General features: G+C 30.4%; 3 protein-coding genes across 8 annotated transcripts; 2 read left to right on the forward strand and 1 right to left on the reverse strand.

Annotated features, from left to right (window-relative positions):
• Positions 1-95: 95 nt before the first annotated feature.
• LOC132909169 (DNA (cytosine-5)-methyltransferase PliMCI-like) lies at positions 96-6,751 on the forward strand. The gene is made up of 16 exons (XM_060963819.1): positions 96-483; positions 564-1,134; positions 1,229-1,592; positions 1,671-1,997; positions 2,068-2,220; positions 2,308-2,767; positions 2,837-3,448; positions 3,530-3,856; positions 3,927-4,078; positions 4,157-4,491; positions 4,560-4,671; positions 4,787-4,936; positions 5,024-5,190; positions 5,285-5,525; positions 5,589-6,603; positions 6,702-6,751. The coding sequence occupies exons 1-15, from the start codon at positions 363-365 to the stop codon at positions 5,820-5,822; spliced, it is 4,326 nt and encodes a 1,441-aa protein (XP_060819802.1). The 5' UTR covers positions 96-362; the 3' UTR covers positions 5,823-6,603; positions 6,702-6,751.
• On the forward strand, positions 6,445-8,047 carry LOC132909209 (calcium load-activated calcium channel). Of its 3 annotated transcripts, none has more exons than XR_009658504.1 (5): positions 6,445-6,584; positions 6,677-6,754; positions 6,872-7,191; positions 7,274-7,444; positions 7,633-8,047. XR_009658504.1 is itself a non-coding variant. In XM_060963891.1 (5 exons), exons 1-5 carry the CDS (start codon positions 6,524-6,526, stop codon positions 7,364-7,366), a joined length of 456 nt encoding a protein of 151 aa, XP_060819874.1. In that variant the 5' UTR covers positions 6,445-6,523; the 3' UTR covers positions 7,367-7,561. The 3 variants fall into 3 exon arrangements, 2 of the variants coding, with proteins under 2 accessions (XP_060819874.1, XP_060819873.1); XM_060963891.1 differs by lacking the exon at positions 7,633-8,047 and having other exon boundaries at positions 6,872-7,030; positions 7,127-7,191; positions 7,274-7,561; XM_060963890.1 differs by lacking the exon at positions 7,633-8,047 and having other exon boundaries at positions 7,274-7,561.
• LOC132909172 (serine/threonine-protein phosphatase 1 regulatory subunit 10) lies at positions 7,800-21,423 on the reverse strand. 4 transcript variants are annotated; one of them, XM_060963829.1, is made up of 10 exons: positions 21,335-21,423; positions 21,038-21,218; positions 19,909-19,974; positions 18,761-18,945; positions 16,543-18,437; positions 11,189-11,415; positions 10,938-11,094; positions 10,511-10,828; positions 10,238-10,397; positions 7,800-9,922 (listed from the first exon to the last, which is right to left on the reverse strand). In XM_060963829.1, the coding sequence occupies exons 3-10, from the start codon at positions 19,909-19,911 to the stop codon at positions 9,082-9,084; spliced, it is 3,786 nt and encodes a 1,261-aa protein (XP_060819812.1). In that variant the 5' UTR covers positions 19,912-19,974; positions 21,038-21,218; positions 21,335-21,423; the 3' UTR covers positions 7,800-9,081. The 4 variants fall into 4 exon arrangements, with proteins under 4 accessions (XP_060819812.1, XP_060819811.1, XP_060819813.1 ...); XM_060963828.1 differs by having other exon boundaries at positions 20,149-21,218; XM_060963830.1 differs by lacking the exon at positions 21,038-21,218 and having other exon boundaries at positions 21,256-21,369.
• Positions 21,424-21,805: the final 382 nt, after the last annotated feature.

A 21,805-nucleotide genomic window follows, 5' to 3' on the forward strand; every position in this document is an offset into this window, starting at 1 on the left:
TTGTAGATTACAGAAATAAATAATAAATATATAAAACAAATGAAAATAAAGCGTTTCTATGTATATACATATCAATATGGCACCAAACATGGTATTCTCATGTGAACTAGGCTTAAAAGATTTTGGCGGTACAACCGTCGGCGTTGTGTCCTAACTTACTGTTATATGCATGCTATTCAGCCGAATTTTGTAGTACCCTATACGTTGCAAGAACGAGAAAACGTGTTCATTTGTAATTATTTTTAAGGTACAAATACATTCCTAGCGCATTTATTTGGACATAAATATAAGAAGTTCGTATTTTTTTGAAGAGTAATAACTTCTGTAGAAAAATTCGATAAAAATAATCGATTTTATACAATATGATATCCGCTATTATACCAAAGGCAGAAAGTTACGAGGTGGAGAAACAAATACAGGATGAAAATGATGGGGGAGAAATACCCTTAAATAGTCGAATTATCGAAGAAAATAAGGGCACAGGTAAGAAATAAAAATAATTTACAAAGATACATAGTTCGTAGTTTAAACAATAAGGGTTAAATTTAATTTATATTTATCAGTGACTGACGCTATGATACTTCAAGAAAATAGTAACGATAGGAAAAGACTACGTAGTGGGAAGTATATTAATATAGATCCCACATCTGATTTGAATAAAATTAATGCAGATGTGATTAAACATCCATCACCACAACAAAGGTCCCAGTCAAAAAAAACTGTTAAAAGGAAAAGTGATGGAAGTGAAGAGGTAGAAGCAAAATCTCCTATGTTAATACAAAAAGAAGAAATAATATGTGATAATAACACTGATTTGGTAGTAAAGCAAAAACAATCAGATTCAAGTGATGAACCTGAGAATATCCTAAAGAAAATTAAAACTGAGAATAACGATACAACGAATATAGAAGAATCAAAAATATTGCCCCAGAAACCTGTCAATGTATATCAAAAATGTGATTATTGTTGTCAAAAGTTAACAAGCATAGATATAAAAATATATCCAGGGCATCCTAATGGTGCAGTAGAAGAAATGATTGCATTAACAGATCCTAGATTATCTTTATTCACAGGAGAAGAAGCTATGGTTCATGAAAGTGACCAAAGGCCACAAAATAAATTGACTCACTTCTGGTAGGCATTCCTTATAATAGAAAAATTATATAAATCTATTTTCTCTTAATTAAATTTCATTTTATGTATGTTGTCTTTCTTTTTCTTTTTATAGTGTATATGATAAGAATGGTCATTTGTGTTCTTTTGATACTGGTCTAATTGAAAAGAATGTGGTGCTTTATTTTTCTGGTTATATGAAACCTATTTATGAAGAAAACTCATGTCCAGAAGGAGGTGTGCCTACAAAAGACATGGGACCAATAAATGAATGGTGGGTGTCAGGATTTGATGGTGGTGAATTGGCACTTGTGGGATTCACCACAGCATTTGCAGAATATATACTGATGGAACCTGCTGAAGCATATGCACCATTTATGGATTCTGTAAAAGAAAAAATTTACATGAGCAAAATAGTTATAGAGTTTTTATTAGATGAAATCAATCCTACATATGAAGATTTATTAAATAAACTGCAGGTAAAAATTTTTTCACTTTTTTAACATAAGATATTTCACATTTTGATGTATTAACTTTTATCGAAACATATTTTTTAGACGATAGTTCCACCAAAAGGATTGGCTAGATTTACAGAAGATTCTTTGTTACGGTATGCACAATTCATTTGTGATCAAGTTATTTCTTTTGATGCATCAGCAAGACCAGAAGATCCTTTATTAATTACAAGCCCGTGTATGCGTGCGTTAGTAACGCTTGCTGGTGTAACATTAAATAAGAGGATTGCGCTACGTAGAACGCAGTCTAGAGATCCAAAAAATAAAAAAGTCACGTGGACAAAAGCTACAACTACAAAATTAGTCAATAATATGTTTGAAACATTTTTCTCTGATCAAATAGCTACAAATAATGACAAAGAAGTATTGGTATGTAATCAAGATTCTTATAATAAATAATGTTATATGTATACATACTATGTATAATATATTATTATAGGGACCTAAAAGACATAGGTGTGGGGTATGTGAAACTTGCCAACAGCCAGATTGTGGAATTTGTACAGCTTGCAAAGATATGATTAAATTTGGTGGATCTGGAAGAAGTAAGCAAGCTTGCAACAGAAGAAGATGTCCCAATATGGCTATACAGGTAAGATATTTTAATAATAAGTGGAATTAATATAGAACATTTTCTTTTGTAAAATATACGTATTAAATACTTATTAATTAATTGTAGGAAGCAGATGATTCAGATCAAGAAGACGACGATTTTAATGATACATTAGTAGAAAATGTAAAGATTACTCAAAAAATGATTTTGAAAGAATTTAAACACGTAGAGAAAGAAATTACATGGGTGGGAGAGCCAATCATAGACGATGGACGAAGAACATTTTATAACTCTGTCATAGTTGTTGATGAAGAAATAAAAGGAAATGATTGTGTTTTAATTGAATCAAACGATCCTACTGTACCATTACAAATAGCTAAAGTCATTTATATGTGGGAAGATAAAAATGGTGCAAAACTGTGTCATGCTAACTGGTTTAGAAGAGGTAGTGACACTGTACTTGGTGAAACATCAGATCCTTTAGAATTGTTTTTACTTGATGAATGTGACAATGTTCCATTCACTTCAGTTAAATCCAAAGCTACTGTCATTTATAAAACCCGCCCAAAAAATTGGAATGAATTAGGTATTTATATTATCTACTCTCAAGGTATATATAATGATAAATTTTAGACATTAGTTGATTATATTTCAGGAAATGTATTGCCGGAAGATGAAATACAAAATAAAGATGGGAAGACATTCTTTTATCAAAAAAAATATACTCCAGAAACAGCTCGTTTTGAGGATTGTGCTTCAGATCCCGAATGCCCACGGAAAGAAATCAGCCATCGTTTTTGTCCTGCCTGTGTGCGTTTTACTACATTGCAATGTTATTACACACCAAAAGTCTTTAATAGAGAAGAAGAAAAGAGCAGCAAGGAAGTGACATACAGTATGGTAAAATATAAGGGCGAAGAATTTAGAGTTGGTTCTACTGTATTTTTAATGCCAACGGCTATAAAGTATAAATTTACATCGACGTATCATATTTCTCCCAAAATAAAAAAAGGGAAAGTAGATGAAGATATGTATCCTGAATATTATCGCAAATCATCAGACCATGTGAAAGGATCTAATTATGATACACCAGAACCATTTCATATTGGATACATAAATTCAATCTATGCAACCACTAATAATAAATTAGTTGCATCATCTGATATATGGATTAAAATAAATAAGTTGTATCGACCAGAAAACACACACAAAGGACTCACATTAATGCAACAAGTTGATCTCAATATGGTATATTGGACCGAAGAAGGTAAAATATTACTTAAAAAATTCAGAAATTATATAAGTTAATGTAAGTCAATTAACATATCTTTTAACTAAAAAATTTCAGTTTGTGATGTTAAATTTTCGGATGTAGCCGGAAAATGTTATCTGACGTATTCAGAAAATTTAGATCAGTCTGTAGAAGAATGGACTGCTGCTGGTCCAAATCGTTTTTATTTTTCTCAAGCATATAACGCCTTAGAAAAGACGTTTGTTGATCCACCATACTATGCTATGAATATTGGAAAATCTGTGATTGGGAAAGGGAAAGGAAAAGCAAAGTGCAAAAGTAAAAAATTAGAGAATAGTGATAAGAAAATAGTTGATAAACCTATAGATTATTGTAAGGTAATAAGAAAGTTAAAGACGTTAGATGTTTTTGCTGGCTGTGGTGGTTAGTATAATCCTTAAAATTTAATTGTATGAGGTACTGAAAATTTCCTAAAATTAAAATTGCGTTATAGGATTATCTGAAGGATTACGACAAGCTGGTATTGTTGATAACCAATGGGCAATTGAAAGAGATGAACCAGCTGCATGTGCATATCGACTCAATAATCCTAATACAACAGTATTTTGTGAAGATTGCAATGTACTTTTATCGAAAGTTATGAAAGTAAGTTTAGCTAACAATGCAAAATTATTAAAAAAAATGCGATATATATAACATAAAATATATTTCTATCTTTTGTAGGGTGACCTTTGCGATAATAATGGACAACGTTTACCTCAGAAAGGGGAAGTAGAATTATTATGTGGTGGTCCACCTTGCCAAGGTTTTAGTGGCATGAATCGTTTTAATTCACGGCAATATTCGTTATTCAAAAATTCTTTAGTTGTATCGTGTTTGTCTTATTGTGATTACTATAGACCAAAATTCTTTATTATGGAAAATGTTAGGAACTTTGTATCTTTTAAAAGAAGTATGGTACTCAAATTAACGTTAAGGTGCCTTGTACGAATGGGTTACCAATGTACATTTGGTATTCTGCAAGCTGGAAACTACGGTATTCCGCAAACAAGAAGAAGGTATATAACATTTAAATTATATCGATTAATTGTTTTGGCATATATATTCTTTATTCATTTGTTTCTAGATTAATAATATTAGCTGCTGCACCTGGAGAAGTACTTCCAAAATACCCTGATCCAACCCATGTATTTAGCAAACGGGCTTGCCAACTAAGCGTCATTGTTGATAATAAGAAAGTAATTGATTTAATTAATTAAATTTATGTAGACATTAATACTAATTTGTCTACCTAGTGTATTTATTAATACATTTGTATAAGTTTGATAACATATTTTATGTCTTTTTTGATAGTATTCATCAAATTGTGATTGGATAGAGTCAGCACCATATAGAACGATTAGTGTTCGTGATGCAATGTCTGATTTACCTAATATCCGAAATGGGTGGAATACAGAAGAAATGGCTTATAGCGACGAGCCAATATCCCACTTTCAAAGAAAAGTAAAGAAAATAACAGTAACTGCTAACATAGCATTATTAATATTAACATAACTTTTCTTATATAACTTTCCTTATGTTTGTTTACAGGTAAGACCTAAAGAACCAGATGCAATATTGAGAGACCATATTTGCAAAGATATGGCTCCACTAGTTGAAGCGCGCATAGCACATATTCCGACTGCGAGTGGATCTGATTGGCGAGATTTACCAAATATTGCAGTGCGTTTAAGTGATGGAACATACTCAAAAAAATTGTAAATAACTTTTATCTATAATTTTTTAGATATTAGAACAGAATGATTAATTTAAAGAATAAGGAACTTATTCTTCCTTTGTTATATATTGCAGAGAATATCTGTATCATGATAAGAAAGCAGGTAAGAGTTCTACTGGAGCACATCGTGGCGTATGTAGTTGTTGCGCGGGCAAGATGTGTGACCCAATAGCTAGACAGTATAATACTTTGATCCCGTGGTGTTTACCTCATACTGGAAGACGTCATAATCATTGGGCGGGCTTATATGGTAGATTAGAATGGGATGGATATTTCGGTACTACTATCACTAATCCTGAACCTATGGGCAAACAGGTACGTATTATGTTACTTTTAAAATTTTATTTACAAATATTTAATTCTATTGTTTATACATAGGGCCGTGTCCTACATCCGGAACAAACCAGAGTTGTCAGTGTAAGAGAGTGTGCTAGATCACAAGGTTTCCCGGACTCTTTTCGCTTTTACGGAAATATACTTGATAAACATCGTCAAATTGGTAACGCAGTTCCACCACCATTGGGTGCTGCTTTGGGTTTCGAAATTAGAAAATGCTTAGGAAATGACGATGTCAATCATATAGAAAAGAAGATGGAAGATTTTCAAGATTGATAAGAATATTATAAATATAATCTTTATAAAAATTAATAATAGCATATTAAGTTACAAATTTTCTTTTATCTATATAAATTTATCCGCATGTGTTCAGTAAAAATATGTGGATGTTTTTACTAGTTACATAACCAAAAGTATTATGTGATGCATATTTTTTATGCAATATTAGTCGTAAAAAATACAACGTTTATTTCTATATACTAAATAATTTCCGAGAATAGATAGCAGTATTTTAAGTTAACTTATCAAAATAGTTTTCAATATATTTAAGACTTTGTATGTATTAAAAACCATTTTATATAAAAAACATTTGTGATTTTATTACGTCATATGTATATATTATATCTTTTCAGTTATATGTTAAATTTATTGTTTATCAATATAATTTTAATAATTACAAATAAAGTTTAAGTAATGCACAAAATATTTATTATAAAATAAAAGTTTTATAACAAAGAAATGTGTCCGTAATCTTTAAGCTTGTATAAATTATTTTTATACCAATAACAAATATTTCTCTTTAAATTTTCATAGCAAGCACCCATGCACGTATAGTAAAAGATGATGAAGATTAGTTTCTCTCCCATTCACAACTGTTCAAGTTTGTTTGAGAATAGGCATGGTGTTTTCAATGTACGCATTGTATGTTCGAATAGCTTAAACGTTTAAACAGTATTTCACGAATTCTTTCTTTTATCATGTGGGCTGATACTATTTTAATCGTATTTATTAGTATTTGTACAGCTTTATTAGGAGAAGGTAATGCCATTTTTTTAAGGTATTGTTTTAAGTTTAAGGTTATATTTATTTCTATATTATAATTTCTCGGTTAATTTTGATATTATTGGTAGGTTTAACATGGTTGATGGTTTATAGAACAGAAAAATACCAAAAATTAAAAGCTGAAGTAGAAAAACAAAGTAAAAGACGTAAGTTTTTGATCATGACTATATATGAAGGAACACTGATTATTTAAACATGCACGAAGAAAACTGATCATAATTTTAATAAATTAAATCTTTATCTTTAAATTAAATTCATTTTAGTGGAAAAAAGAAAAGAAGCACACGGAGATTCATTAGATAAACAACAAAAAAAGAAGATTGAACGGGAAGAAGAAAGATTAAAAAACAATAACAGGGATTTGTCTCTTGTAAAAATGAAATCAATGTTTGCAATTGGATTTGCATTCACAGCTCTCCTTAGTATGTTTAACAGCATTTTTGATGGCAGAGTTGTGGCAAGGTTGCCTTTTGTACCCATTAGTTGGATACAAGGTTTATCACATAGGAACCTTCCAGGAGATGACTATACAGAATGTTCATTTATTTTTTTATATATACTGTGTACGATGAGTATTAGACAGGTAAATTCATACATTTCTTGTTTGATATGATTTTGTTATTATTAACTTAATAACCTTAATTAAGAAGTATTGTTGGTTGCAGAATATTCAAAAAATGCTTGGATTTGCACCCTCTAGAACTGCAAGTAAACAGAGTGGAAGTATTTTTGGTCCACCACCTCAACAATTTAAATGAACTTAAATCATTATATTGTAAATTCAATATTTTATGATTCATTGTGTAATTATTATTTAAATTTTGATACCATACTTGGTAAATATTTAAATGTTTATGAATGACCAATATATGATAAATATAAACCTAATATATAATGTTATATTTGTTAAGTATATTTAATTACATATATAATGAATATATATTCAATACTGATGCTTCTTTTTTAATGAAACTTTATATAATACATTATATCAGTGAGCATTATAAAATTATTAATGTTTCAGATAAATATATAAAATTAACGAAATAGACAATTATAAACACAAAAACGATGTTTTGATGTAACAGTAAAAAGATAAATTAGAAATATTTAAAAATAAATAGAGAAAATAATATATACATGTTATAAAAATGTTATAAAGGAAGTCTTTCAATTTAATAATGCAGCATATTTTAGAAAATAGGTATGACTCATGTATTCCATCAAGCAGCTCTTATACAACAATCAATGTTATATACAAACATAACGATCAATCATATACAAAAAAATAACCACTACCTTTAATTCATAAAAAATATTTAATACAATAATAGTATATCAGTGATCTATTTCATGAAGCACATGACCAAATTTATAAGTGAAAATGTACTCTATGAATATTAGACCTCTGAATTTAACTACTTTAAATCATACATACACATTTTTACTAAAAATTGTTGCTTTTTAATATTATTACATACCATTTAAGCCTAAAACAGTCTCTTGTTATTAGAACTAGCGACACTTTATACAAAATGATACAATTATGATATTTACAATCAATCTACATATACGATTAAATGTAAGATATCTTCATTTAATAAAAAGTTATTTAAACCGTTATTTGAACTTTTGGTGTTATAATGTTCCGTGGTATATTACGTTTAATTCGTTTTAACAGCAGTTTAATTACATATATTCATTAGTAGAAAGCGATTAAACACCCAACTGGCAATCGTGAAAGACAAATGCTTCTCAAATTGGAATCAGCACTTCCTGCTTATTAGCGTCATACTTTGAAATCACTATTTGTCATGCCAATAAGATTAAAACTCGCAAAATCCCATTTCTTTGATTATACCAATCATTCTTTCGGCAGTGGCTATCTGTAAACCGTGAACGTAAAGGGAAGACATAATCAAGAGTTCATTTTACATAACATGTCCCAATTTTCATTATATTCTGAAAATAGACCAATAAAAATACTTCTGATGTATTTTCAGAGTTTTTTAAAAACTCCTATTCAAAAACATAATAAAAATTGATGTATAGGAACTTCTTGCTGTCCAGCAGCTGATGAACCTATTGTTTTCTTGTTTATTGTCATTTTAAATTTAAAATGACAGTTTCCATACTTGAAATTCTGCGGGAATAATTCACGAAAAATAAATTTATCACGTATTCTTTCTATAATATTTATCTTTAGCATAATGTGACGCAAATAAATCTGAAATTATTGAATATAATTTAAATCTTGTGAAAATATAACTGTATAAATATTATGCGCTTAATTCTTTGTATCGTTAATAAAAAATTGCACATTATTATTCATCCTTGTAGCTAACATGAGCCGATATCTAGTATAATTTAAAAATTTTAGGATCGTTCAGTTCCATTGATTCATTTCAAATAGAATGAACATTTATATCGTGCTACTGCAGAAATTTCAAATAAATAATTATGTTAATTTTCTTCAAAATGGTGGACAGTTCACTCCGGGATGTAGATATTGGCATTTGTCACCGACACGACAATAACCGTTTTTTGAAAATTGTCTGCATACGGGTGGTTGTTTCCCGTTTCCCCTCCATCCGCCACCGCCGCCCCTCCAACCGCCTCTTCCTGGCGGTCCCCCACCACCTCTATACCAACCAGGTCCAGGAACGCCTCTACCTCTACCATGTATTGGACCAGCGCCTCTAGGACCTTGAAAGTTAGGTCCAGGGCCGTATAAAGGACCAGGAGGGCCTTGGAAGTTGTTTGGATTCATATTATTGAATCCCATATCTTCTGGACCCATCATACCATAACCTTCTTGTTGTTGATTATACATAGGTGGCGGCCCCATCATTCCAGGTGGCACCATTGGACCACCTTCCATACCTGGTGGAAATGCATTTGGCATATTTCCCATTGGATTCATTCCCATTCCATCAGGTACAACAACTTTTCCATCTCCAGTTCTCCATCCTCCTCCTCCTCCAGCAGTCAACGGACCTCCTATTTCGGGACCCATTGGGCCCATATGAGAAGGTCCCATCATTTGTTGAGACATTTGTGGCATTGGACCCATTGAAGTTTGAGGGCCCATGGGTGCCATTACCGGCTGTTGATTATGTGGAAATGTAGGATAATGGAAATTTGAAACTGCCGGTGTTTGAGGTTGCAACTGAGGTTTTGGTTCTGGCCAAGGCAGGGACGTGAAATCTTTCTCGCTTTCTTTATTTCCCGTAAGATCATCCAAAGGAATGATTTTAGGCTCACTATATACATGATGCCGTTCTTCATCGGGTTCTGCCGCAGAGTCTGGAATCCTAAAATTGATATATATATATATACATAAAATAAAATGCTTTTCTAGCAATTGAATTATAAAAAAATATCTTTTAAACAAATATATTTTGTAGAACTCGTATCAGTGAGTACAGTTTATATGTTAAACTATCCAATGGTTCGATGTCCCTATGCTTTTAATATAGTATGCGTATCATTTTTACACGAATATGTAAATTATTAATAATCGTGTATTTTAACATACAATATTGAATTCTATTTTAATAAATGAAACTCTATTTTGATAAATAAACTTTATTATAATAAGAAAACAATCGATTAAAATATACACATACATGCTTCGGTTGAAGTATAGTGCTTGTAAAATTCCTTTCTCTCTGGCATATTGAATATCTTTTTCTCTACTGTCTTTCCCAGGCTCTACTAAAGGTGGCGGTAAATCAATTGGGATCAAGGGCTTCCATCTTGTTCTTTCTTCCATTAAGTCTTCATTACCTACAAGATTAATTTATATCAATCATTTATTAAATTGTTAAAATAGTTCTTTGATGTTTAAAATAATAAGGATATTATTGTTAGCAACAAATAGTTATATTTTTGCTACTTACTCAATTTTCTGGCCATTTGGAATGCTTCTCTTTCATTTTGTTTTTCCATTTGTTTCATATCGGTAAACGTTTTTGTAACGTTTACCCTTTCTGTTTCATCCAACTCGAAATAACGCACCGATTCTAGATCTGTTTTCCATTTTAATGTTTTCTTCGGTCCTTTGCGTTTTTGAAGCAATAAAACGCTTCTCAGACCATCAACGTATCGTATTTCTGGATAAGAACCGATATTATCCTTTTTCATCGATTCAGATAGGGAAGATGTGTCTTCCGGAGAATCGGATGTCTTCTCTTCCACGTCATCGTCCGGTGTTGGAGCTAAAAAGTAACGGAATATTTTTCGATGTTCTTTTCTTTAAGTAGTATTTTTATATATAAGAATATATAATTATAAACAGATATCGGTAAATAAGAGTAAAATACTTACTACTACTCCTAGCGTCATCATCAACATCCGATTTGAATATCCTGTTTTCTTTCTGATCGTCCAGCATCTCTTCTTTATCTTTCTTCACATCTTCATCTGAATTCTCCCTCTCCTTTTGTTCTTTATCTTCATCTGTCTCTAACGTATCTTGATAGAACTATAAAATAAATATTTTCATGTGTAATAAATGTATAAATAAACAAAGAATGTATTAATTTCTATCGGCGATGAAATTTCGTAATTATGTATACCTTAAAGTTAGGCTTGACAACTACGGGTGATTTTTCATCGGCACTTGGTGGTGAGGTGGGTGGAGGTGTAACATCACGATTATCATTACTGGCAGTTTCTTGTTTCTTAGCTTCTGTGGGACCATCCTTCGTGATAGATGTTCTTCGCTTCCTCTTCCTTGGTTCTTTACTCTTCGTCGACGCGGTTAAAGCATCCATAAACATATCGCTTTCTTGTAAAACCATTGCTATAAATAAGAAAAATAATAAATATTTATAGATAAAATAAAATGCAAGAATATTAATCAAAACATATTACCTTAAATAGGGAGAAAGATTTAACACTGTCTTAATAATTACATACAATAAAACGTTTGCGTTAAATGACTGATTTACAAAAATCATAATTTCGAATTAGACTAAAAATTATAATAAAATATTTTGTTAAGTAACTCTAGGAGCTACGCCGCGGAAAAAAAATATTTATAAAAAATATTTCCATGATAAAATCCTATAGAGCAAGCATTAGTTTTATTCAATTGTACAAAATTTTATCACATATAGTCAGCATCAACCTGCAAAGAAAAAGAATGTATATCGCACGAAGACAGAAATTAAACTTATTCCTTGGTAGAGCTGAAACCAGATAACGTTCTAACAAATATTGGGTGAAGAATGAATGAGAAAGACATCCGTAATGAACCTGCAACAAAAATACAATTATTGTCTTTTAATAATACGAAATAGTTTATTTTAAAAATATGTTAGAAGTCATTGCGATTTATTAGTAAAGAAAATTTTTTATAAAAATGTTATATTTAATGTTGAGAAAAGAAATAAAATTTTATTATGCATTTATAAATATAACTATAAAAAGCATTTACATCATTACATGTTTTCTAAGACAAATAGATCAATAAATTTATCAATCGATCATGATCAATTAGATTTGATCCACTGGATCATTTTATTTATTCGAAATTTCAAATGAAATTTAAAACGGAGACTAAATGCGTGCATATTAGGACCAGTATCGAGTATTTCAACGTTGTAAAAGTGCAAGGAATTAGAAAAGTAAACGTTAATTTTGGTGAAGCCTTTTATATAATATAGATATGAGATTATATTTTTTGCTATTAAGATATAAAACCTTTTTCTTTACGATTAATTAAGTACTAATTCAAAATCTTTTAAGTGAACAAGATATTTTATTTAAATTAAAATTTTATCATTTTTACGTTATAATAGATGCGTTTGATTTAGTATCTTTTGATAATGTTATATGGAAGATGATATATTAATTATTGTTTCAAATACAGCTTGTTCATAAATGCATTTCAACAACGCACAAAAAACGAAGACTTTGTACATCCGTTTGGCATTTAATACAATATGTCTTGAATTTTGTAAAAATTGATAATTATTCATTAGATGATACCTAACTGCTGTAAAAAATACGAATTTTGTTCAAAAATTGCTTGCTATCAGACTGTGTTCATATATAGTAAATTAATGTCGAATTCAATAAATATACAATAACAAAAGTCGTTATAGACGTAGGAAGAAAATATAAGATATATCAAATCGATAATAAATCGCATTGATAAACATATCAATATTTTTGGAATGTATTCGATAAAAGTGATAATAGTAAACTGGGGAATAATATGCGGGTTTTAATTATACGGCTCCAATTTTATTTCCATAAACCTTTGATTTATCCTCAAGAGTCGTTTACTTCGTTTTAAAATGTTTCAAATCGTAATAGTACTCTTAACGTATTATCTTATACGCAACAATCAAGACGCATTTTTTTGTTAACATTTCGTTTCATTTGTAAAAAAGATCTTTACGATCGAATAGTACACATTAATATATTGACTAAAATTATTATTAAACTTTTACGCAATGTATCAATAGCGATGGTTTTCTATTCCTTGTGCAAATGCCTAAATAAATTAAAATCTATTATTATTAATTATATAATTTTCATCTTCTTTACATAAGGGACTTCTACATATTTTGTTTTATATAAAAGTGAATATATAATCATTAACGATATGCAATCACAGATATTATAACAGTATAATTGTAATTACAAATAACAACTTAAACTTGAGCAAACTATAAACAAAAGATAATTAAACATTAAAATTAGTGCAACTATTTTCTTTGTATCTTATGTTTCATGAAAGGCATAAAAATTATTATAGATAAAAAAACAACTTTTTTTCTTTAAGGTAATGCCTCGTATATCATAAATTGTAAGAATGTGTATATCTCTTTTAGAACGAACAAAAACGATTATTCTCGAAGTAAAAGAGCGTTTCTAATAGGCAGAAGATTAACTAATTTGATAATATTAGTTTAAATAATGTGTAAATACTGTAAATTTTATTTTTCCATTCCATCGCTTTTTCAAATTCAAATATAAGTGAGGTAAATACCACATGACAAGCATTGTCCACGAATGGCGCGGACCTAAATACGTTGAATGGTTAATATACTATGTGAGCGTAATGCAACTACTACGAGAGACAGAATCTGACCCCATACATGAGTGTCGACATAAAGACTATCGCAAAAACATCAGCCTCGGTATTCCGCCGAGCACACCACGAAAAGTGCACCGTTGCGCAACTCCGTCGCTAACTCCCACCTATCCTCCTTTACGCGTCTTATTCAAATGATTTCCAAATGCTATCTTTTCTATGGTATTTAGTCATCTAAATTATTGAATTTTTTAATGCGTCAATATCATATAAAATTTTTTTCTTTTTTTTTCAAATGAACAACTAGATAAGGAATTAATTGTGCTCTGTTTTATTTTAAACTTTTAAGAAGAAAAATTTTTATGATCAAGTCAAAATATTCTTGCTAACTAAAGAGAACTATTCTTATTTAGGAAAGTTCAGGTATACAATGATACACCATCTCGAAATTACTTTTTAACTGAATAAAACCTATATTATTTAAAAAAATATAGTAAGCTCGAGAGAATAATACTTTAAGAAAATAACAATTTCCTTCAATTAATGACGAGCACAACATGATCATTCTCGTTTCGTTTTTCCTGTCTTCTTCTTTATATTTTTTTCTCGTTCCGGTAATGTTTTTTCACTCGATTGTTAATCCGCGACTACTGGCAAGGAAGAAGACTTCTTCGCCATGTCGACGTTGTCATTGCAACTAGACGATTATCTGTCGTAAGAAGAGGCCCGCTGATCCTAAGGGGCGGCTTGCTCGAAGACGTCGAGTCGATATGCAGCGTCGTATTTCATGCATTTTCGAAAGTGCTTTCGTTCCACGAAATTCTGCATTCTTTTTTTTTTTTTTTTTTTTTTTTTTGACAAACTTTCTTCAAACGTCGTGCCATATTTTTCTCGCTTTTCCATCTACTCGTTCATACATACTATTACTCTCGCTCCCTCTCTCACTTTCGTTCACGCGTTCTTTTTCTCTTTCTCTCGCGCTCTCTTTTATTCTTTCTCACTTTCATAAGGATATCTTGGGACTATGCGCCCACAAATTTCAATTCTCTCTGATGAACGCACGAACGTATTCGAATCATTCTGCAAATCCACTGTAAACTAAACAATGATACAAAATTGAAAAATAACATATCACTTACAAGAATTTGTTCCCTTGTGCAGTGACACTCAAAATGGTGTTATCATGTTAAGTATTATATAATAATTTTAATATAACTATTCAAGCAATACAAATATGTGCAAGAGGAATTACTAAATAAAAATGTGACTTCGCTACGAATAAGGTTAAATGTTATTATTTCGTAAGAACGAACTCACAATTGATCAAAAATTAGCAATAACTAATTTTTTAAGCGTTATATCTTTATTATTATTATTGTCTAGAAATTCAGTGTATAATACCATTTTGAGAGTCCTGATTTTACTTGCACTTTAGATATGTGCGATTAGTCACCGAGAGGATGGAAATCTGGATGGGCTCACGGTATGAGTGTTTGCTTTATCAAGCATTCAGTGAGCAAGATGTATAGCAGAAACCCAAGAGTTAAATATTTCCAGATTTCTGATCAATTTATTTAAATGCTTAATAGGGTGTACATGTACAAGGGAAGAAGTATGGACAGACAAGAGTTGGTTTGTTTCCTTACCTAGGTAGATTAGTAATATCCATAGTGACCTCTATCGGTGTATCGTTCGTCGGAGAACGGAAAAACACACACCCGGGGAATTATATCGATATAAAACACACCTTTTTTCTTTTATCCGAATAATTTTTAGAAGAAACTGCACGATTACTTCCGATGTATTAGTTATCAAAAAATATTCGACTCTATTTTTTACTAAATGGCACTAGTTATCAAACATTTCAACCGTACGATTTAATTAATACTTTATCGACGATTACCTGCTGAATCTTCTTAATATAGGAAATAAATCGATGCTGAAAGAGCCGATCCTAATGTTCTTCATTCTTCTAATGTGACGTTAATTATAGAGGCAAGCACGAGAAATCCGCTCGATCCACTTCCACGTGGGTCAATTGATACAGGTTTTCTTTTACCTTCTATAATACTCTAATAACTTTTATGAAAATAGCATAGGGTTCTAATAAATACTATAAACTAAAATATAATATGCCTGAAAGAAATTTCAAATTAATGAAATAGACAAGAAATCTATGCAAATTTTGTCCAATTCAGTAAAACGTTAACGTTCGCGCAATACATAAAGTATAGAAGTATATAATTTGCTCGTGTTTCTCCTGGACCCAACCACCTGCAAACTCAATATTAAGAAGTTAGTAATAGCACATACAATAGAAGAAACTAGTGTTCAAAGACCAGTTAAAGTTAATAAAGTTAGTAGTTTTCTTTTCCTAATTTGCAATGCTCTTTATATCAAAAAATTCATCATAGAATTAATACTACAATCTTTAAGTGAGGTCATTTTATTATTTGATATTATTTTTTATATCATTTTATATTTTAAAAATTAGAGAAGTTAAAAAAACAAGAATAATATGTAACAAAACAAATTGAACCAATTTATCACATATAACACATATAATCCTAGACTGAAACTTAATATAATATCAAATATAATTTCATCTCAATTCTAGATTGTTTTTATTAAAACACATTTGATAACTGTTAAAATTCATTAAAGAAAAGAGACATATTTATGTTTCTTATATATTTAACATATAATATCTCTAATTTCTTTTTTCTAGTCTTTGAACATTAGAATTTTATAAAAATTTAAGACAGTGTGTACCTTTCTCCCTAAAGAATCAAAATTATATTTGTTGAAAAAATATATATATACATATTTGTGTGCAAAAAGAAATTTTTAAATATAATATTTGAGACACTGTGTAATACTTACGTTTTGGTTTAGGTGGTATTAGTTTGATGCCTCCTTTCTTTTCTTCACTTGGTGGTGTAGTTGGTGAATCCAACGATAACTTTGCTCGTTTATCTGTTGATGGAATAGCTTCTCTAAGTGGGGATGGCCTTTTCAAAGCAGGTAATTTCTGTGGTATGACCTTTTTGTCAATGACTGGTGGTTTCTTTGCTGATCTTGGTGGTGGTGGTTTTACTTCCTCTTCTAAACCTGTTGATCTGAATTTAGAGTTAAATGTTTTCACAGTCTTCGGCCGTGTTGTGGAATCTTGAGAATTTTTTCTACTTTCAATGGAAATAGAAATATTCTTCTTCTCTGGCATTACAACAGCTTTCTTTGAATCAGTCTTATTTTCTTTAGAACTATCTCGAGAGTCTGTTGATGACTTCCTTACAACTACATCCCCAGATTTTTCTTCTTCCAACTTCTTTTTGGGTATTTTTCCGAATTTTGAACTCAGTGCCTGCCCTTGAACCTTTTCTAATGTTGCTTTGTCCTTTTCTGCCTGATCCTTCTTCTGCTTCTCCTTTTCTCGCTCTTTATCAGATTTACTCTTACTAGAACTATGTTTACTGGATGAATTAGATGAATGATGTTTTTCCTTATCCTTGGAAGACTTATCCTTGGAACTAGAACTTTTTGAACTACTACTGCTAGAACTAGGGCGATGACTACTAGATTTGTAAGATATGGAACTAGAACGATGTGAACTGGAACTTGAGGTATGTTTAGAAGAACTTTTGGAGGATGAAGATGAGCTATGGTGATTCTTCTTATCTGAACTACTAGACTTTTTCTCATCTTTCTTAGAAGAGTCCCGATTTTCTTTATTACTAGATTTACTACTTTCACTATTACTATTGTCTTTAAGGTCTTTAATGTCTTTGCTTTCTTTACTTTTAACAACATCCACATCAGGGCTATCTGTGAAATCTACTACAGTTTGTTTCACTTCACTTGAAACTTGGTCTAATTTTTCAGATTGTGCAATGTCCTTTTCACAATCTTGACCACTGACTACACCATCACTAAGTTCTGTAGATACTACTTCCTCGGGAGTTTGTTTCACAGGAAGAGCATCTTCCACAACATCTCCATTAACTTCTACATTTGTACTATTCGTATTTAAAACACTATTAATATTTGTAGCATCTGTCTCCACTTTTGTAAGGATCTGTTTGCCTTCACGAATTGTAATTTTATACACAGGAACTGGAGATTGTGAAGATGCAGATACCACAACAAAAGCTGGCTTTTTTGATTGCTGGGTTGACAATTGTTGTTGTATTTGCATTTGCTGCGGTTTACTAACAACTTGCAATTGTAATGGTTGCACAGTTGTCCTCTCCTGGACCTGTTGTTGGTCTTTTGATTGTTGTTGTTGCTGCTGCTGCTGTTGTTGTTGTTGCTGTGGGTGAAAATGGGATACTGCAATAGTTGATGTAGAATTTGGAATAAATTGCAAATCTTGCACTTGAACTGTTGCATTTTCTGTACCATCCGAGACTTGTTGGATACCACAATGAATGGAATACTGTTGTGTTGATTGAGGTACCAAAGTTTGTCCTAAAACTCCAGTAGTTTGTGCTGGAATAGTCATGATTTGTGCTGGCACAGAATTTGGTGCAGCTTCCCCTTTCACTATTTTTAACCACTGCTCTACCAATCGACTAGCTAATACTCTAACACCTTGATGACTACCTTCTTTTGATAGACCTTTTATTAATTTAGGGCAATTGTTGCTTTTCAATCTTTCTATATCTACTGGACATAACAACAAAAGTTCTAAGAGTTCTTGAATTAAAGCCCAATTTTTTGCAAGAATCCCATCTGTAAGCCACATATGAATGAGATTCCATCCTCCAGCTCCCATAAATCTAAATAAAGAAGAAAATAATGAATTGATCAAATTACTAACTATTCTGTTATAAATTCATTATGCTTTAAAAATATATTAAAAAGATATCTTATGGGACCCACATCAGTGAGTACAGTTCACTAGTAAAACTGTCCAATGGTTTTGAGTTCCTAATTTTTTACTGTAGCATACACTTTGTATTATACACGATTATACAAATTAAAAGTATTCGTGCAGTCTCAGTATGCAATTTGCATAATTTTACTGTACATATAAATATTCAATTACTTATTTTACAAAAAATACTTTATATATGATTTAATGAAAGAAGTTTATACTTACTGGCTAAGTAAATCAGTATTTGTTGTTTTTAATATTTGTATGTAAATGCATTTTGAAACAAGTTTCTTTGAAAACTTTGTCATTAAATTAGCCAACCGGTGAACTTCTTCTTTACTTTTAATACCTCCAGTTGGCCCCAATAAGACACTAAGACATTTCAATAAAGATAGAGGGTCTATACGTGGCTGAAAAAGCACATGCAAAATATTACAAAATATTACAAAATATTACAAATATTATATATTATTATTAAATATTAAAATTTTTACTTTTTTGAGGTTATGTATAATCATATAAAAAAATTTAATCTCTATCAATCAAATTGAAATTAGTCCATCTTTGACTGACTTAACAAAATTTAATGGTCTGTTATATGAAGCAAAAAAATTGTAATCAACTGGTATTTATATAATTGTATATTCAAGTATTATTAGTGTTTCTTCAAATTTAACCTTTACTGAAAAACATTTTTAAAGACATATATCACATTGCACATGAATAATTGCCTTTATAATAATGAATTGATCAAATTACTAACTATTCTGTTATAAATTCATTATGCTTTAAAAATATATTAAAAAGATATCTTATGGGACCCACATCAGTGAGTACAGTTCACTAGTAAAACTGTCCAATGGTTTTGAGTTCCTAATTTTTTACTGTAGCATACACTTTGTATTATACACGATTATACAAATTAAAAGTATTCGTGCAGTCTCAGTATGCAATTTGCATAATTATAGAATTATACATACATAATTATAGAAAAATATAACTAGAATAATAAATAGAATAAGAATTTAAGTATCAAATAAGATAACATCACATAGAGTCGTCGCGCACAAGAGAAAAACGCGAAGATCATTTACTTTGCCCATTCTGCTACTCAATATATAAGTATTACTAATACGTATTAAATTAGTTTTTAAAAAATTCTCATTAAACTACATGAGCGTTCGTATTGTACGATCATTCAAAGTTAGCGAAGCCAAAAATAGGATATGAGGTCATACGAGCGAAGGTTATTGATCTTACCGCTTTCCCCTACCATTACATTTTGTCGTAATTTGTCGTATATGGCGCCCTCTTTAAAAAAATTTACGAAGAAAAGGGAAAGTAACTGGATTTCAATGAATAATTTGACTTACCATTTTGATGATATTCTTGATGATTTAACGCATATTGAAGTACAAACATAGGATCATGACGTAAATCTGTAATGAAACACAAAGATATTCGGTTTTTTTCATGGATACAAGTAATGTACTTTTTCAAGGATAAGCATACACGTACACCGCCATATTGTTGAATCTTTTTCACGCACGTAAAATACAGCTAACAGATTTTTCTATATACGAATACGAAATTATTTTGTCAAAGATTATTACCTATGTCTAAACATATCTCCACCAATAATTATTCGCAAAATATAATATTCCTAATTTGCTTTGCTACCCTCTCATTGTCTTTTCATTTCTATAGGAATCATCTATATCACGAAATCGCAAATACCAATTAAAAAGATTTTTATATCAAATCTTTTCTATTTCAATAATGGTTTCAATATTTATATTCATTTCCTAATAAGAGGTAACTTGAAATACAGAAATTAAGCAACAGAAGCTACAAATAGGAAAACTATTAATCTAAGATGTAAGCTTCTTAGTCAACGGCGATCACTCGATGGTCAACTGGCAAGTCTTCTCCTGCGCAATACCTTCGCGCATGTCCCACCCAAAATGGTTACACAACCAACCAATCACGCACGCGTTTTGAATTTTCTTTCTCGTCGACCAATAACCGAAGCAACCCCACCCCTTTCACTTGACATCACCGAGCAACTGCTATTTATAGCACACCATAATTGTCCATTTGTGCTACATTAAAAACTTACCAAAATTGTTTCTTTTTTAGGATTATGCAATCACTAACACTTCTAATAATACTTTAAATAATATCCAATTATCACTTGCTCATTTTCAAAATATAGTAGATAGCTTGCATGCAATTTCTATTGTAAAAACCAGACAATCCCAAGAAAACCTCAACTTGTATCACTAATACATTATTTCTTTTCACCTTATTTTAGCCTTAAATACCTTCGTATTAATCTCTTCTATCTTTTATTATACCCTCTATGAAATATATGTAAAATTATATAGTAGTAATTTGATAAATGAATAACAGTAACGAATAAACAGACAGTCGTTCTCGATCAGAAATTGTAGAAAAAATATGTATACTTCGGCTTTTTTGAACGACAGAAAAGCCACTCACATTTGATAAATAATTAAATCCTTTTTATGGAAAATATATGTTCACAGATGTGTATATGAAATTTAACATTTCCTATACACAAAAACGATGTGGCCCTACGCTCTGATGAAAATAGGCTACGCATCGGCAAATGTTACAAGATTGTCCAAAATCAGTAGATATCTTCTTGTTGATCTGCCATCTGCAATCAAACATTGCTTAAACTTTATTTTTATTACCTTAATGTCGGTTTTCTTGTAATATCTTGTTGAACGATTCCAAAAAATCTACTCTTAACTGGAATAAAATTATTCTCACCTAACTTCGTAGAAGCTGCCGTTATTCCCAACCGGAAATGCTGTATTTTTTGTAAGCGAGTCAAGTATAAGCCTATTTCATTTACCAAAATTTATTGATAACTCACATTTAAATATTAAATATGAAAAATATATAATTTAATTAAAGTTGGAATATAAATTAATTATACAGGTCTCATAAAGCATTCAATACATTTTTGTATTATATGTATATATATTTGATTCTAACTTGACTAATTCAAAAATTAATCAAATTAGTGTCTTCTATAAAGAAATTTTAATAATAAATAAGAAATACTACGCATATATATTATATATCTCTTTCGAAATAACAAAATTATTTTTACGTTTATATTAAATTTATACAATTTTGAAATATTTTGTCACTACTAGCAACTGATATCAAACTATTTTAAATATTGTAAAAAAACTAAGATGAACAAGGATAAGAATATATAATATAAATTTATTA

This window comes from Bombus pascuorum, chromosome 7, assembly GCF_905332965.1.
Source record: "Bombus pascuorum chromosome 7, iyBomPasc1.1, whole genome shotgun sequence".
Classification (NCBI taxonomy): Eukaryota; Metazoa; Arthropoda; class Insecta; order Hymenoptera; family Apidae; genus Bombus; species Bombus pascuorum.

Bases quoted from the DNA above. Each gene is read 5' to 3' on its own strand.
- LOC132909169 (XM_060963819.1), top strand. From the start codon at position 363: ATGATATCCGCTATTATACCAAAGGCAGAAAGTTACGAGGTGGAGAAA. The intron at 2,221-2,307 runs GTAAGATATTTT...AATTAATTGTAG, and splicing joins GTCCCAATATGGCTATACAG to GAAGCAGATGATTCAGATCA. The intron at 5,191-5,284 runs GTAAATAACTTT...TATATATTGCAG, and splicing joins GGAACATACTCAAAAAAATT to AGAATATCTGTATCATGATA.
- LOC132909209 (XM_060963890.1), top strand. From the start codon at position 6,524: ATGTGGGCTGATACTATTTTAATCGTATTTATTAGTATTTGTACAGCT. The intron at 6,755-6,871 runs GTAAGTTTTTGA...AATTCATTTTAG, and splicing joins AGAAAAACAAAGTAAAAGAC to TGGAAAAAAGAAAAGAAGCA. The intron at 7,192-7,273 runs GTAAATTCATAC...TGTTGGTTGCAG, and splicing joins GTACGATGAGTATTAGACAG to AATATTCAAAAAATGCTTGG.
- LOC132909172 (XM_060963829.1), bottom strand. The intron at 10,829-10,937 runs GTAAGTATTTTA...GTTACTTTTTAG, and splicing joins TGATGACGCTAGGAGTAGTA to CTCCAACACCGGACGATGAC. The intron at 9,923-10,237 runs GTATGTGTATAT...TATCAATTTTAG, and splicing joins CTATACTTCAACCGAAGCAT to GATTCCAGACTCTGCGGCAG.